The sequence below is a fragment of the Anolis sagrei genome, chromosome 2, assembly GCF_037176765.1.
Source record: "Anolis sagrei isolate rAnoSag1 chromosome 2, rAnoSag1.mat, whole genome shotgun sequence".
NCBI lineage: Eukaryota > Metazoa > Chordata > Lepidosauria > Squamata > Dactyloidae > Anolis > Anolis sagrei.
The window spans coordinates 57,398,635-57,414,025 of NC_090022.1; the positions used below are offsets into that span (position 1 = coordinate 57,398,635).

The 15,391-nt window shown below is 39.6% G+C and overlaps 1 protein-coding gene across 4 annotated transcripts in view; it reads right to left on the bottom strand.

The window, feature by feature from the left end:
- FLNB (filamin B) overlaps window positions 1-15,391 on the bottom strand; it is a 106,022-nt gene that overhangs the window by 14,036 nt on the left and 76,595 nt on the right. For 2 of the 4 annotated variants that reach the window (XM_060766147.2, XM_060766146.2), the window contains 11 exons: window positions 13,064-13,220; window positions 11,726-11,915; window positions 9,408-9,655; window positions 8,170-8,247; window positions 7,464-7,566; window positions 6,655-6,795; window positions 4,861-4,989; window positions 2,719-2,892; window positions 1,851-2,009; window positions 1,340-1,543; window positions 280-432 (listed from right to left, as the gene is read on the bottom strand). In XM_060766147.2, coding sequence (XP_060622130.2) covers window positions 280-432; window positions 1,340-1,543; window positions 1,851-2,009; window positions 2,719-2,892; window positions 4,861-4,989; window positions 6,655-6,795; window positions 7,464-7,566; window positions 8,170-8,247; window positions 9,408-9,655; window positions 11,726-11,915; window positions 13,064-13,220 — 1,736 coding nt within the window. The remainder of the gene's footprint in view (window positions 1-279; window positions 433-1,339; window positions 1,544-1,850; window positions 2,010-2,718; window positions 2,893-4,860; window positions 4,990-6,654; window positions 6,796-7,463; window positions 7,567-8,169; window positions 8,248-9,407; window positions 9,656-11,725; window positions 11,916-13,063; window positions 13,221-15,391) is intronic. The other 2 variants (XM_060766148.2, XM_067463515.1) reach the window with 1 other exon arrangement.

Below are 15,391 nucleotides of genomic sequence, written 5' to 3' on the forward strand. Positions count from 1 at the left end.
AATGTAGCAAACAAACTATGTATAAAAGTGGTAGAGAAACCTGTATACGTCAATAGAAGACACACTCTCAAACAACATAACTTCAAAAGACTTTACAAATGCACAGATCTTATCATGTAGACTATTGCTAATGGATTATTCATTCAAGTATTTTCATATTAGCAATCCTCTGACAGTAAATCGAGAAAATCATGAGCACAATCTGTCCTACAAGTGAATCATTGCTTGCAGATAAGTTGAACAGTAGCTGACCTTACCCAGTTTTTCCTTTTCTCTTACCTGGGATGTGCTCATCAGCAAATTTAGTTGACACTATGTAAACACCAGGAACCGTTGGGAAGTATGACACCCTGCAAGTCCCATCATCTAGATCTTCTGTTTGGATATCCACTTTGCTCGGTCCTTCCACTGCTAGTGATATCCCACCATAACCTAGAAAAAAGCAGCAGCACTGAGAGCCAAAAACTATAAAGAGCTCCCACTTAAATGATTTTTTAAATTAAGGTGGATATTACATTATAGGCAAACCAGTAAGAGATATAACCTTACCAAATGTTCTTTTGATGATATACTATGAATTTTATCTTTCAAAGGTTATAAGAATGAAAGAGCATTACAACCTGCTCTATTTAGTTCAAAATATACACACCAAAAATACAACCCATGAACATGGAGCAAAGGGTGTGTTATGTGAGTATGTGTATAAAAATAATCATACAGAAGTCAGATGTTCTGTCTATAGCTGGAATTTCCAGGTTCTAAATGCTTTCAAACCATGGCCAAATTTCAAGAAACAAAGAACAAGAGATACCACTGTTGTAGGAGTCAACCTGGTTGCCTGATGATACAATGGTTACATTTATATATCCAAGGAAGACTATGTTGTCATGTATCACATTATACATTTTTCCTGCTTACTTTGCTTAACTGTGCATTGTGTGTATGTATACATATATATACATACATATATACACACACGGTATATACTATTTTTTAAAATACTGCATTAAATTCTGCATGCGTATTATCCTCATGTAAGCTAGATTTCAGAGGAGGAACTGTCAAAACCACCTCTGAGTATTCCTTGCTTAAGAAAAACTTATGAAATTCATAAGTCAACAGGAAACATGAAGGAAGACAAACACACAGAGTAAAATATGCAGGTCAAATGTGAATTCTTTGGGTAACCTATAGCTCTCTTCATTTGATGGAATCAGAGCATATTATGTCCATCACTCACAGAAGTGTCAGTCACTCATACAAGGGAGCAGCTTTCTATAGTGGGATGACATGAGGTCCTTACCAGTCAAGGTTTGCAGAATGGATTTATAACACTAACCTGCTTCTCTTGTATCTACAATGAAGTCACACATTTCAAATGTGCGCCCTTCCACCAAGCCACGTCCATAAACTCTCGCTCTGTTCGCATCACCAATCTCAGACTGAACCACCATAATAGACACTGGGCTGTTTGGTACATGACTTCCATTCTTCATAATACTGACCAAGTGCTCTCCCACTTCCCGTGGAATGAATGAGATACCTGTCAAAGTGAAGCTGGTGGTGAGACAGATTTTGCACCATTCCACCTTATTAAAAGAAAAACCTATCCATTCTTGTCCCCGTCCACAAAAAGAAAATCCCTTACAAAACTGCAATAAAAACCACAGGAGGATATTCTGTGTTAATATTAAGGCAGCACCTGGAAATCCCCAAACTAATCACACATTTAGGAAGCTTACAGCAGCTCCCAATTATGACCCTGGCTAGTGAACTTAAGGTCATCCTCCAATTTCCACAAGCCAGAGCCATCAATGTTGTGACTTCTAGGAAATACCTGGGAGACTTACCAATGTGGTTATTGGGTAGTCTTTTCAGAAGACAAGGCTCATCTCTGCCAGATGGTGCTTTAATATGGGCGGTCAAGAGGCTCAGATCAGTCTCATTAATGTCCAGCAAGAAATCAGCAGCAGAGCCAAGCTTAACTTGGGAACGCCTCCTATTGTCATCTTTCGAAAAACAGATTCCCCATTAAAATATACACTAAACAACTTTTCAGCAGTATCTTTAACCATCATTTTGTCTTAAAATTTGAATTAAACCACTTGTGCCTTTCGCCTTAGAATTTAAAGATAAAGCTTCAGTGAACGACGTAAATATACATGTTAATCATATGTCTGAGAAATTTGTAGTGTCACATCAGTTATGCTCCAAGAAACTGGGAAGCTAGATGAGCAATAATTGAACAATACTTGAATTAATAACTCAGAAGCATTTACTACAGGGAATATATTTTGTGGTAATTTTTACAATGAATCCTCAGTTTTTAACATCACTTTCCACAAAACCAAGTTGCCACTTCTCAATGTGAATTGGGTTTTTTTGTTTTTTGTTCTGTATTCTCAGTAAGCAACTTGGACAGAGTATCTGAGTATCAAAGAAAATCCCTTTCCATACACATATTTAAACAGCAATACACCAGATCAGAGTATGAATCTGGAGACCAGGGTTCAAGTCCCTGCTCAGCCATGAAAATCCACTAACTAACTTTGGGCAAGTCATGTATTCTTAGTCTCTGAACCCCTATAAAAGGTTCATCTTAAGTCAGAAATCACATGAAGGCACACAACAACGTCAGATTACTAAATGCTGAGCAAGTGCAACACATCTAAGTCCATCCTTTATGAAAAACTACTCCATTTAAAAACATGCTCATACCTGTGATTTTGGCAATAAACGGGCTTCCTGCAATATGTTTCTCATTGTACTTGACTAAGATGCTATAATTTCCTGGAAGAGTTGGCAGGTAAGTGACTGTGCAAGTACCATCCTTATTATCAATGCAACTGATCTCCGCTTTTGAAGGACCCTCAATTGCCAAATCCAAGCCACCTATAAAAAAAAAGGAGGAAAAACATTTCCAGGATTTTGCAACTTTCATTCCCAAGACTAACTGCAATCAGGCCATTCAGATCAAGAACAATTTTCGGGATTCTTCTGAGAAGGCAAGATGCAGTTCCAGCTGCCTGGGATCCTTCTGGAAAGGTTTGACAGAGCACCACAACTTGCATTCTTTGTGTGCAATTTGTATTTTAAAAAGTAGGAGCCCCTGGTGGCACAATGGGTTAAACCCTTGTGCCAGCAGAACTGCTGACTAAGAGGTCAGCGGTTCAAATCCGGGGAGAGCTCCCTCTGTCAGCTCCAGCTCCCCATGCAGTGAGATGGTAAAACATCAAACATCTGAGCGTCCCCTGGGCAACGTCCTTGCAGACGGCCAATTCTCTCACTCCAGAAGTGACTTGCAGTTGCTCCTGACACAATAAACAAGTGAACATTTTAAAAAGTAAAGGAAAATTAACTAACAAAGGTCTGTGTCGAACTACTTATCAAATCAGCACTGATTTCATGTATTAAATAGCAGTCCTGCATGGGATACAAAATCCCATGCTAATTCTACATCCATGGAAATAATGTCTGTTATTATTATTATTATTATTATTATTATTATTATTATTAACTTTATTTGTACCCCGCTAGCATCTCCTGAAGGACTCGATGCGGCTTACACAGGCCAAGGCCTCAATAAAACATAGCATAACAAAATACACAACTTAAAGCAAATCAAAACAATTAAAGCAATATCAAACAACAAAACAATAAAAACAATACACCAAAACACAAGAAAACAGGGCCAGGCCAATGTAATGGGTACAGGTTAAAAGTGCTGATGTGACAGGTGGTATATCGGATTTTAGAGTAAGTGCAATGTGCGGGCAATCTTAAACTCTAATAAAGTGCTTCTGGGACATGTTACTGGAGTTTTCCTATTCTGGAAAGGCACATCAGAACAGCCAGGTCTTCAAGTTCTTCCTAAAGACTGCCAAGGTAAGGGCCTGTCTGATATCTTTGGGGAGGGAGTTCCAGAGTCAGGGGGCTACCACAGAAAAGGAGCCCCCGGTGGCGCAGTGGGTTAAAGCCCTGTGCCGGCAGGACTGAAGACCGACAGGTCGCAGGTTCGAATCCGGGGAGAGGTGGATGAGCTCCCTCTATCAGCTCCAGCTCCTCATGCGGGGACATGAGAGAAACCTCCCACAAGGATGATAAAACATCAAAAAAAATCATCCGGGCGTCCCCTGGGCAACGTCCTTGCAGACGGCCAATTCTCTCACAACAGGAGCGACTTGCAGTTTCTCAGGTCGCTCCTGACATGACAAAAAAAACCAGAAAAGGCCCTGTCTCACGTCCCCACCAGACGCGCCTGCGACGCAGGTGGAATCGTGAGCAGGGCCTCTCCGGATGAACGAAGAGAACGTGTGGGTTCATAAACAGAGATGTTTAGAATATGTTTCAGTATCCAATCAATTTCACAAAGGACTCACACGAGCATATTCAAGCTTAACCATGGAGCTTACTTTGTGGCTTTAGTTAGCTCCCGGCTTAACATTAAAAATCCTCATTTCAGGTTTAGACAGGACAGTTTTGATGCACCATATAATTTCCAAGTACTTCAAAAAAAAACATCACAGTCCTGCTAGCAACGAGTAAATATGGTGTTAATTGGCTTGTGCAGCCCTAAGGTTAGGGGTAACTTTATGGATGTATTACGGCGAAACTGGGTGAATTGGGGTAAGACTGTTTCATCAGTGAAACTGATGAATTAGCTCTATTCATTGCCCTCGAGTCTGTTTATAGCATTTGGCTTGCAGCATGAGTTCAAAATAACCGTGTTGAAATGTATCCTGCTTGTTTTGGGTGTCTTAACTTCCCAATAACCATGCTTATTTGACAGTTAAAACTCCCCAAACAGGCAGGATCCATTTCAACATCCAAGCATTTGAGATCAGGCAGGTGAATACTTACCTTCACCAGCATCTTCTGTGACTATGGTAAAAGTTGCCGGTTTGTTTGCTACACCATAGACAAGGCCAGGTCCATATGCAGTCACATTTCCACTGTTTGGATAGTTGACATAGAATTGTAGAGGGCTCTCTGCAGAGAACAAGATACTATACTTAAACATACATTAAGATGGATACTTTTAAACAGGTTGTTTTAATTTTCTAAAGGAGAAAAACACATGCATTTTTTATCCAATAATTTTAACACAGGATGATAAATGTATGGTCTTCTATCTGTCCACCTGTGATGCCCATCATCCCTCACCCTTGGCTAATGCTGGCTAATGAGATTTAGTGTACTGAGAGTCACACTGAAACTATACAAACACACAGAGACACATTGCATTTTTCTTGGCTATAAGTAAAACAACTTGGAGGGTAATACATTCTAATTCCTTGGTTTAAAGACTCTTTTTACCACAAAGTGTTTTTTTACTGTAATCTCTTTGTATATTTCCTTTTGGAGTACTTTAAGTGCCCTGCTAAATAAAGCCAAAGATGCCACCACAAAACCTTGAATTAGAACACAAGAGCAAAGGTCCACTTCTGCTTTTATGTCAAGGAGGAAATAAAACAAAGACATGCTACCTCCAAGTATGCTGCTCACTTCCACCCATGTTAATCTTATCCAAATCAGGTTTCTAGCCTCAACTAATGTTGGACATCCACAAGTCCAAATTTATGTGCACTTAAAAGCAACCTACTTACAACATTTACTTATTTATATTTCTCTCTCATCTTTGTACCAAAAATGTACACAGACAATTTAATGATACAGATTATATGAAAAAGTGCACAGCTTTTGCCAACAAAACTTGGAATGTGCCAGTCATCAAGCACAGCCTCTCCTCTCCTGACATCTCCGTTGCCTCGGCACTATAAGAGAGTTTTGCGAGACCAGTCACTCTTGTTGCCATGGTGTAGTAATGGTGAGGCCGTGGACCATATTTTAGTTCTTCTTGGCCACTGGTGGTCCACAAACCACAGATTGGGAACCACTACTTGGGGGTTTATGTGTTTGTTTTTAACTTATGTTTATGTTGTAGTTTTTTGCTAGTAAATGTGTACCTCTCTTATTTTTCAGTAGTTGTTACATTTTTAAATGGATATGACACATAATAAGCATGAAGGATTCTTGGTTATAGCTATATCAGTACACCACGACTTTATGTGCAAGTTCTTAAGCTTTTGGGAATTTACTCCCTATTTAGCTTTTCTCCCAGACAACAAGTATATGCAATGTTAAGTGCCAAGTGGTAAACCCCAACTTAGCTAATACTGCTTGGTTTCGGAGGAAAGAAAGTCAAAAGGATTTTTATTCAACATTAATTTTTTGTTTACATAACCAGCTAGCAATATGATGTAAGCAGTCAGAGTCTGCCATCTTAGTATTTTCTCTAATTGGGTTTAGCTCTTCATAGCCATATCCCTTCTCCAAGCTATCATTTCACAGAAGAGGGTCTGAGATTCTATCCATACACTTCACTTTTTTATTCAACTTTCAATAGGTTTGCACTCAAATTATAAGTTTCAGTTTGATTATACAGTGGAGGGCACAAGCCTAATTCCACAAAAACCAATACTGTTTTAAGCCTGGCAAAGACTACAAACCCACTAAGAATTCCTGCGGCAGAGCAAGCAATGCAACCCAAAACCAGAGGACAGAAATGGGGCATCATTCAAAATAAGTATGACATAAATGCAGTATCATTCCAGCTCCACCCTCCCAGCAAATTCTAAAAGGCAATATACTAACCTGGAATATGGTTGCCCATGTATTTGATATGCATTTCATGCAATCCAACCTCAACAGGAGCATATCTGACTGTGACCGTGCCATCCTTGTTATCCATAATGTCGGCTGTTGCGGTTTTCCCTGAGGGCATGTGGACTTCCCCTCAAAAAAGAATGAAATACAATTCAAATACACAATATTTTTTTCTCAAAAATCAAAACCAGCTCCAAAAGATATTTTTATTCTCAATTCTGTATTTTATGGGAGTTCTTCTTTAAATCTTCCAGATACTGATGAAAAAAATGCTATCAGCTACAAAGATTGTTTGGGGTCTCTACTTCTCTTCCTTTCAAGAGTACAGATACATTTATTGATTTATATAGTAAACAAGAGCATAACTTAGGTAGAACTGCTTTAGAGAGAAATTTACAGTGGACAAATAGCATTTGTTATCACTATTGTATCATGGTGGAAATCACACCTGGGATTTGCCACAACCTGCCCAATCTGACAGATTTAGAGTTCAGCCAAGTCTTCTTACTTTGGACCAGGCTGAAGAAAAAAAGATGAAGAAGCCACAATGCAGGATTATGGACAATAGCAGCTATTTCAGGAGGCTTTTGTTTTCTTTCTCCTTCCCGCCCACATAAGGATTATGCAATTCAGTGGAACAATAATGTTGGGTTGAAAGTTGTTTTAAAATTAGTTCCGTGCATTAGTTACGTGAGGGCAAATACCCAGAAAACGCACACAAAGGGGGAGAATATGCAAAGAATCTTACTTGGATTATTTCATAGAGAGTAATCAAATGAGTGCAGAGAGTTATTTACCAGTTATTTCTCCTTTTCTTACTGCAAAAGGAATGACCATATCAAAGGGTTTAAATCCCAAACCATTCATGGCACCATCAGGTACATAAGCTTCTTCTGTGACCTAAAGCATTAAAAAGTTACTGTCAATTTTTCTGATCCACTAGAGAATATTCTGCTTGACTAAACTGGTGGGTTCAGGCACTTGAAACCCAGAATGAAGGTATCATTCAACTACAGAGACCAAAACACAGGCTTGCTCTCAATCATACATGTTCAGAAGAGAATGTTTTAAACATGGAAATGGAGGAATGAAGACGCAAGACCCTTGGACATGTACAAGATGCAAGAGAGCTCCGTCTGAAATTTTTGATTATGGCCTGAAAAAAAGTAACCTTCCAAAAGAAAACACCAGAATGTAAAGCGAGAGCAGCAAGAACACTCCAGAAGGTACTGTTTGCCATCTTATAACAAGAGAGAAATCAGTATTAGGTCCCCTAAGAAAAGAGTCCCATAGCTGGAATGATTGTGAGGTTAGAAATTGTTCAAAATAGCATTAGCACAGCAATGAAGAAAGATCCTGAACCAAATTGGAGTTTTCCCTAGGCAGAGTTCTGACCACCATTAAGATGTGACATGAAAGCAAGCACGAGCAATTCCAAGACGCAATTACTTCTTGAATGGAAAATGGAAGAAAATGTTAAAAACAGAAACAAAACTTTTGTACCCAGGGCTGGAATCCAGGGGGACAGGCTGCATTTAGTGGTTCCTGAGACAATACTGCAACTTCATCTGGATCTGTAGCCTGGTTAGTGGCAAAAAGCAAGTTATAGGTTTTTTTTAAAAAAAATCTTCCTTCCATACAGCTAATAAAAACTATCACAAGGCATATATCTAAGCATATGGTTCTAGGGTGGCAACACTTTCAAGCAAACCAGCTGCACAAAGTAAAGTTGAATACACTTTGTAATGGTCTCTGGTTTTGCTTACCACCCCCCAGCTGCCTCACTCCAAAACCTCACCAAAATCTTGAGGGAGGATGGGAGTAACATGGCTGATGGCAGAACTGAGTGGACAGCTATCATCACAGAACAACTAACTTCCAAAAGCCAATTTAGAACAACCACAATACCAAAACTGAACCAAATGCCAAATTTCTTTCTTGACCCACTATTGAGGTCAAAGGCATCTTTCACTCCAGTCAGAAAGGAGCTGGAAGCAAAGAGTAGATCTGGAAGATTAATCTTTACACTCCACTAAAAGACTAACAAATGGTTGTTCATTTAGCTTCTGAAAAGAGGTTGCATGACTACTCAATTACTAAATAGATGAGGAAGAATGCAAACTTTGTTGTCGGGCAGCTGGGCTGATGTGGGTCTCATTTTGAAACGTCACTTCAAAGTCAAGCAAAACTAGTTACTGGCTATAATTTGAGATGTTCTATGACAGGCAGAAGTGGAGGGATTGTTTTTGTAAATTCTTTTGTCAATATTCAAAGTTGTTCTTTGACCTGCTATTGGGATCACTGAAAAGAAATGTGCTTGCTTAGAAAGTTCCAGCACCTTTGGTATGTTTGCTTGATCTTATCTTCCTGACTACACTCATCATCTGCTCTCAATCAACTTTGTCCCATTTCATATGCACAAATTCACTGGACATAAAGTTTTTAGCAGACCTTCTATTTACACCCTAGTGACCATCGCATTCCTAAGTCATTAAGGTTACACACAAGTTGCAAGGACAGCAGCTTGAGGAAACAATGGACGTTGAGAAAGTGCGAAGAAGGGAAGTGTTCGCCAGTAAGGTTTGGGGTGCTGCATTTCTCATTTGTGTATGCTAGAGGGATCTGAAAAGTAGGCTATTTTGAACATGTGCCAAACTTGTCACAGTTATTCTGCCAGCCATTTGTATCTCAAGTGGAGAAACTCTTGTTCACTTCAAAATTATAGCAACTAGTCCTCTTACCACAACAGTGAAGGGGCTGTTCGGAATATCCACTCCACCAAAGCGGACATAAATTACATAGGTTCCTGGATTAACAGCTGTATAATAAATGTCATATGTTCCATCTTCATTTTCAATGACCTCTGCTTCGGCTTCCGTGCCATCTGGTGTCAGTACAGTGCATGTCACTTTGCCCTTGCCCGCAGATTTAGCATCTACTACAAAGCCAACTTCTTCTCCTGTCTTCACTGTGGCTGCAATGCCAGGACCTGGAAAGCAATTTGTATGAATGTCAGGGAAGCTTCGGCATACCTTTGCCAAGGAAGAAGTATGATGTTTCCTCTTGGATGTCTGCACTATGAAAAACACAGCAAGCAAAACCAAAATTCCACCCTCAGAAGTAAAAATATTGATATAAACCTCTGGAAGCAGGCAAATACACACTGAAGGCCCTCTTCAAGGCACAGATCAAGTGTCTGACTGCTGCGTATAAAGGTAGAAGAACCAGAGAGAAATTCAACTGCCTTCAAGACCTATTTCTCATTGAAATGGCATTCCCACTATTGAATAATTTTATCAAGAACCAAACTGATCACATCCTTGAAAATGTCCAGTCTCTAGATCTACACAATCTAAAGCAATGGTAGGAATTATGCGGCTTTCCAGAATTTAGGGGGGTTTCAACTGCCAACATCACTTGCCACAAAGTGGCCAGAACTTTCAGTTCAGTAATGTTATGCGAACCACACAACAGCCATCATAATACAGTGGAAGGTACTTTTGAGATACCTTTCCTATGGCTTACTGCAGCATAAGTACTCTCAGGGTAAGGGAAACCTTTTGCCATCCAGATGTTCTGGCACAGAACTTCTATCAGCTCCACCCAACCAATGATAAGACATCCTGAAAGCTGCAGCCAAATATCTGGAGAGCCAAAGTCTTGTCACAATAAATCAGAATTGTGAATGTGGAAAAAAGCTTTCCTCATATGAAGGGAGGAGCAAAAAAAAGCAACTGGAAGGCACTGAAAAACAAACTGCTTGCCTGCAACTGTGGTTCTTCAAGTGATCATCAGTGAACCTATAGGTATAGATTGTTCTCTGGTTGTGCAGGGCCTGATTGGGAACTTCTAAAATTAAGGATGCCTCTACACAATAGAATTGATGCAGTTTCGCATCACTGAAACAGCCATGGTTCAATGCTTTAGGATCATTGGAGTTGTACTTTGGTGAGGCACCATCACTCTTTGGCAGAGAAGGCTAAACACCTTTAAAACCACTCTCAATGGGGTATAAAAAGAAACACAGGTCTTAGCTTAGACATATGAGGAAACTACATTTAAACATCAAACCCTAGCTGTTCAAGAAAAGTAAAAAAAATGACCATTGAAGAAGGTCTATGTCCAGTGAAGTCTAATTGTGTTTTTCAAGCAGTATCTTGAGTTTAGTGAGACATGTGCATGTCGTTATATACCTTCAATGAATGGAGTTGAACATACAAATAAGAGACACAAGAGTCACATATGGTTGCAGGTCTTGCTGTGATCAAATGCGAGATCACCTAACAAACCAATAGGTTTTGTTCAACATGCCCTTCCATCAAAATTGTAATTCTCAGGGGGTTTGTAGTAACCTCTCTGATCAAATACTCCTTTTTAGAGCACTTCTCTGCCCATGGGACTCACAGTATCAATCTGTCCTGCCCTGAACTGTTAGCAGTGTTTTTGTAATGTTTAAGTGCCCTATAGATTTAATATTTCTGCTTTGCTGATACAGAGGGGAAATTTTTGAGTATAGGCAGTCCACGAATTACAAACATCCAACTTACAAACAACTCATAGTCAGGAACAGGAATAAGAGAGATCTACTCCTAGGAAGAGAAATTCACTCCTGTAAGAGTTATCATGGAAATATTAAATCTATAGGGCACTGTCTTTATCAGCAATCCTTGTTTCCACAACCAGCCATTTTTTTCAAAATCCACTTATCACAGGAACAAAAAGTAAGGTGAAATCTTCTGAACAGGGGCACAGACAGCAAAAGAAGCATCACAGGGATTTTCACCCTTCCCTATGCTATCCAAAGCTAATATATATATATATATATATATATATATATATATATATATCAGGAGTTACACTTTAAAATGTACCGGTTGAAACTTACATATAAATTCAACTTAAGAACCAATCTTGTTCGTAACTTGGTGACTGCCTATATCTTAATCAAGTGTGATATATCTACATAAGGTCTGTAGGATGACTGCATGGCTTACTTGGCTCCTAAACTTTGTGCAAGTACTTACAAGGGAAATTAGAAGACACTGAGGTAGGAATTTACCTGTTGCTAGACACTTGCTGGCATCTCCAGCTGGTGATACACGAACTCGGTAAGGAGAAAGAGGTATATCATCCCCACCATATTTAATGCCAACAGAATATCGACCCGTCTTGTCAGGAATGTACGTTACTGCGTAAGTGCCATCATTGTTGTCATGGATATCTGCCTTCTTTGGTTTGCCATCTTGGTCCTGAACATCAGAAGTAATACCAGAATTAACAGACAAGCCCTCTGAAGGCTGTTTAGTCTTGATAGTTCATTTTCTTTTGAAGTCCTGTTGATTTTAGCAGTAAAATGTCACTGACACTGAATTAACCCATCAAATTAGTTTGTTGCAGCTCATGAAATCTCACCTCATGGTCAAAAAGTCATTGGGAATAGGTCTTTGGGAGCAAATATTCAGACTCTTCAGATTTTGTAAGAAACAATGACTCTGGATCCCCACAGAATGTGTGTAGACAACTTACATGCACCAACATGAAGTAATCATGTTAACCTACTGCTTCCTTAACTTAGCTTATAATAGTCACCAGTGCCACTAAAAAATGTCTACATGTAGTATCTGTGTTGTGTAGTTGTAATGCAAGAGCTGTGATAATAAAGGTCCTTATTTGAAATAGGCTGGTTTGACTAAGATTTTAATTTTTTCCCCATAAAACATTTTTCAAAGATGCGAATTAGATAAAAGATATACCATAAATTGCAGTATTATGCCTAGTAAGTATTCAGCTCTTAAATTAAGGAGTTTTGTCTTGCTGCATGGGTTAACTAACATTTCTAAACCTATGCCTGTAATTACAAAAGCTTCCAACAAAGCTGTCCTGAAACTGAGCCCAGAACCACTACGATTAGCTCCCAATCATGCATTTGCCTTCTGCAAAACCTTGTATATGCTCATTCATGGTGAAAACTGCATACTGCACTAGTTTAGAGAATGTGAAAAGGCCAGAAATAGTTCACATTTAAAGCTCTTTATCGTGTATTCTGTACAGGACACCCTATATTAGAATCTAAAAATTTTGCCTGAAAAGTTCAGAGCCAACATGCTGTAGCCACACAACATTTTGCTAATATGCAACTTACACTTTTTAAGGAAATGTCTGGAAGAATTGTTCTCTGAAAGCTATTTAATCCAAGTTGATACTTTAAAGTAGGCTGAGAATTGCGGTATATAAGCGTAGTAAATAAATAAATAAAATTCATCAGGAGGCAATGCTTTATGTCCCTTATCTGTTAGCAGGCAAGCATCTCAAATATTTACAATTCATCATGTAAAGATTGAGCTAGTCTGTTGAAGAAAGTGTCTATTTTAGAAGAAACACAAAAAGAATAACTTACAGCTACATTTACTGAGAGAAGTCCTTGACCAGCATCTCTAGCATCAACAACGAAATCAGCAGGCATACTTGCTTGGACCCCATGGGCATTGAGGCCAGGCCCACTAGCAGTCACTTTACTGGCTTCATATGTAGGAAGCACCTTCACTTTGAATGGGCTGTTGAAAGAAGGACATTATTTCCAGCATCACAAATCATCTACATTTATCTTGGAGTTGTCATAATAGCAAATGGTGCAAAATGAGAAAACATGCAAGTCTAGCATACCTATCTACATTAAATATTAATTAGTCCTGTAGTCTTTAGACTGAACAGTAGCATAGTTACAAGTTGTTATAGAATAGCCACCAGAGACTGATGATTTAACTGATTTAGCTAATGATTTAGAGAGGATTGTGAGCTTTCCTGTGGCACAAAGTGATGGCCCCTCAAGTCTGCAAAATTATGGTTTTCACTGTGAGACAAACAACTCGGATAGTGTAGAGCGTCAAGGGCAGAAGGGGGGGGGGGGTATTAGAAGCAGCAGCAGCAAGGTAAAGAATCGAGTGAGAAGATGAGTGATAAGGAGGGTTCTCATGGAAACCCACCTGCAGCCACGGAGGTCAACAAAAGTCTTTGTTTACAAATCAGAGCCAAAAATAGACTGCGAAAGTCAGAGAGATTACATGGGAAAGTTGTGAAAAAGTTTCACAGGAAATGGAAATATTTCAGGCGTGTCTATTAAACTACAAGTTTAATGTTTGCCATAGATGCAGAACAAGCCCTATGAGGAGCGGCTTAAGGAGCTGGGCATGTTTAGCCTGAAGAAGAGAAGGCTGAGAGGGGATATGATAGCCATGTATAAATATGTGAGAGGAAGCCACAGGGAGGAGGGAGCAAGCTTGTTTTCTGCTTCCCTGGAGACTAGGACGCGGAGCAATGGCTTCAAACTACAAGAGAGGAGATTCCATCTGAACATGAGGAAGAACTTCCTGACTGTGAGAGCCGTTCAGCAGTGGAACTCTCTGCCCTGGAGTGTGGTGGAGGCTCCTTCTTTGGAAGCTTTTAAACAGAGGCTGGATGGCCATCTGTCAGGGGTGATTTGAATGCAATATTCCTGCTTCTTGGCAGGGGGTTGGACTGGATGGCCCATGAGGTCTCTTCCAACTCTTTGATTCTATGATTCTAGGTGAAACATCAGGAGAGAATGCCTCTAGAACAGTGGTTCTCCACCTGGGGTCCCCAGATGTTTTTGGCCTACAACTCCCAGAAATCTCAGCCAGTTTACCAGCTGTTAGAATATCTGGGAGTTGAAGGCCAAAAACATCTGGGGACCCCAGGTTGAGAACCACTGCTCTAGAACATGGCCATATAGCCCAAAAAAAACCTACAACAACCCAGTGATTCCAGCCATGAAAGCCTTCGACAATTCAAACTACAAGTTGTTTACCTTAAGGTCAGTTCAGGCAATGCTGTGTTAGAGTGAAAAGCTAAGCCTGAGTTCTCTTGTTCCTGGTTCAAGTCAAGCTCTGATTCTGGATGTAATATATCCTGGAAGTTTTCCATGTTCCTGTTCATGTACTCCTGTTCAAGTTTTACTAGTTATACCTTCCTGTTTGTGGACTTATGCTGTATCTGTGATTCCTGGTTGTTCCTGGACTTTGTCACCTCTGGAACTTTATGAGATACCTGGGTTATTTTTTGGTTACCATCTTTAGCTAAACCTTTTTGGATTATAGATCTTCCTTTCTTCCTGATTTTTTTTTTTGTTATAATGTTTATTGTGCAGTTTTTTCTGTGATACATAATTTAAAAAAAGAGAGAGAAAAAAAAAGAAAAAAAAAGAAAAAAAAAGAAACCGCCTAAAAGATCCCCGTGCCGCCCCCACCTGTCTCCTCCCTCCTCCTCCCCCCCCCCCCCCCATGTGAAGGACTTCCCAGAGTCTTCAAAGAGAACCTTCCCCTTTTGGTATGGTTCTCATCCAAATTTCTTTCATTTTTCTGGCGTTGTCTCCATCTGTTAATTTCCTTCAGAGACTGGAAATGTCTATTATCATAGTCAGTTTTTCCCTTTTTTTCTTCCTGATTTTTATATGCTTTTTATATGGTTTTTGCAATTAACTGCTTGCTTGTATTCCTGGACTCTTGTGTGGTGTGGTGGTCATAGGTGTTCCCAGGCCTGGAGTGCAACACTACTCAAAACTCTTACATGTAGAAGCTTGTCTGCAATATAAAGGTAGATCTTTCAAGAGACACCAGACAAATAAATGTGTGCCATTTTCTATTCCCCATGACAGTGCACATCACTTTGGATCTTCTATTTCCTACAACCACTGAGAGAAATGAAGCCC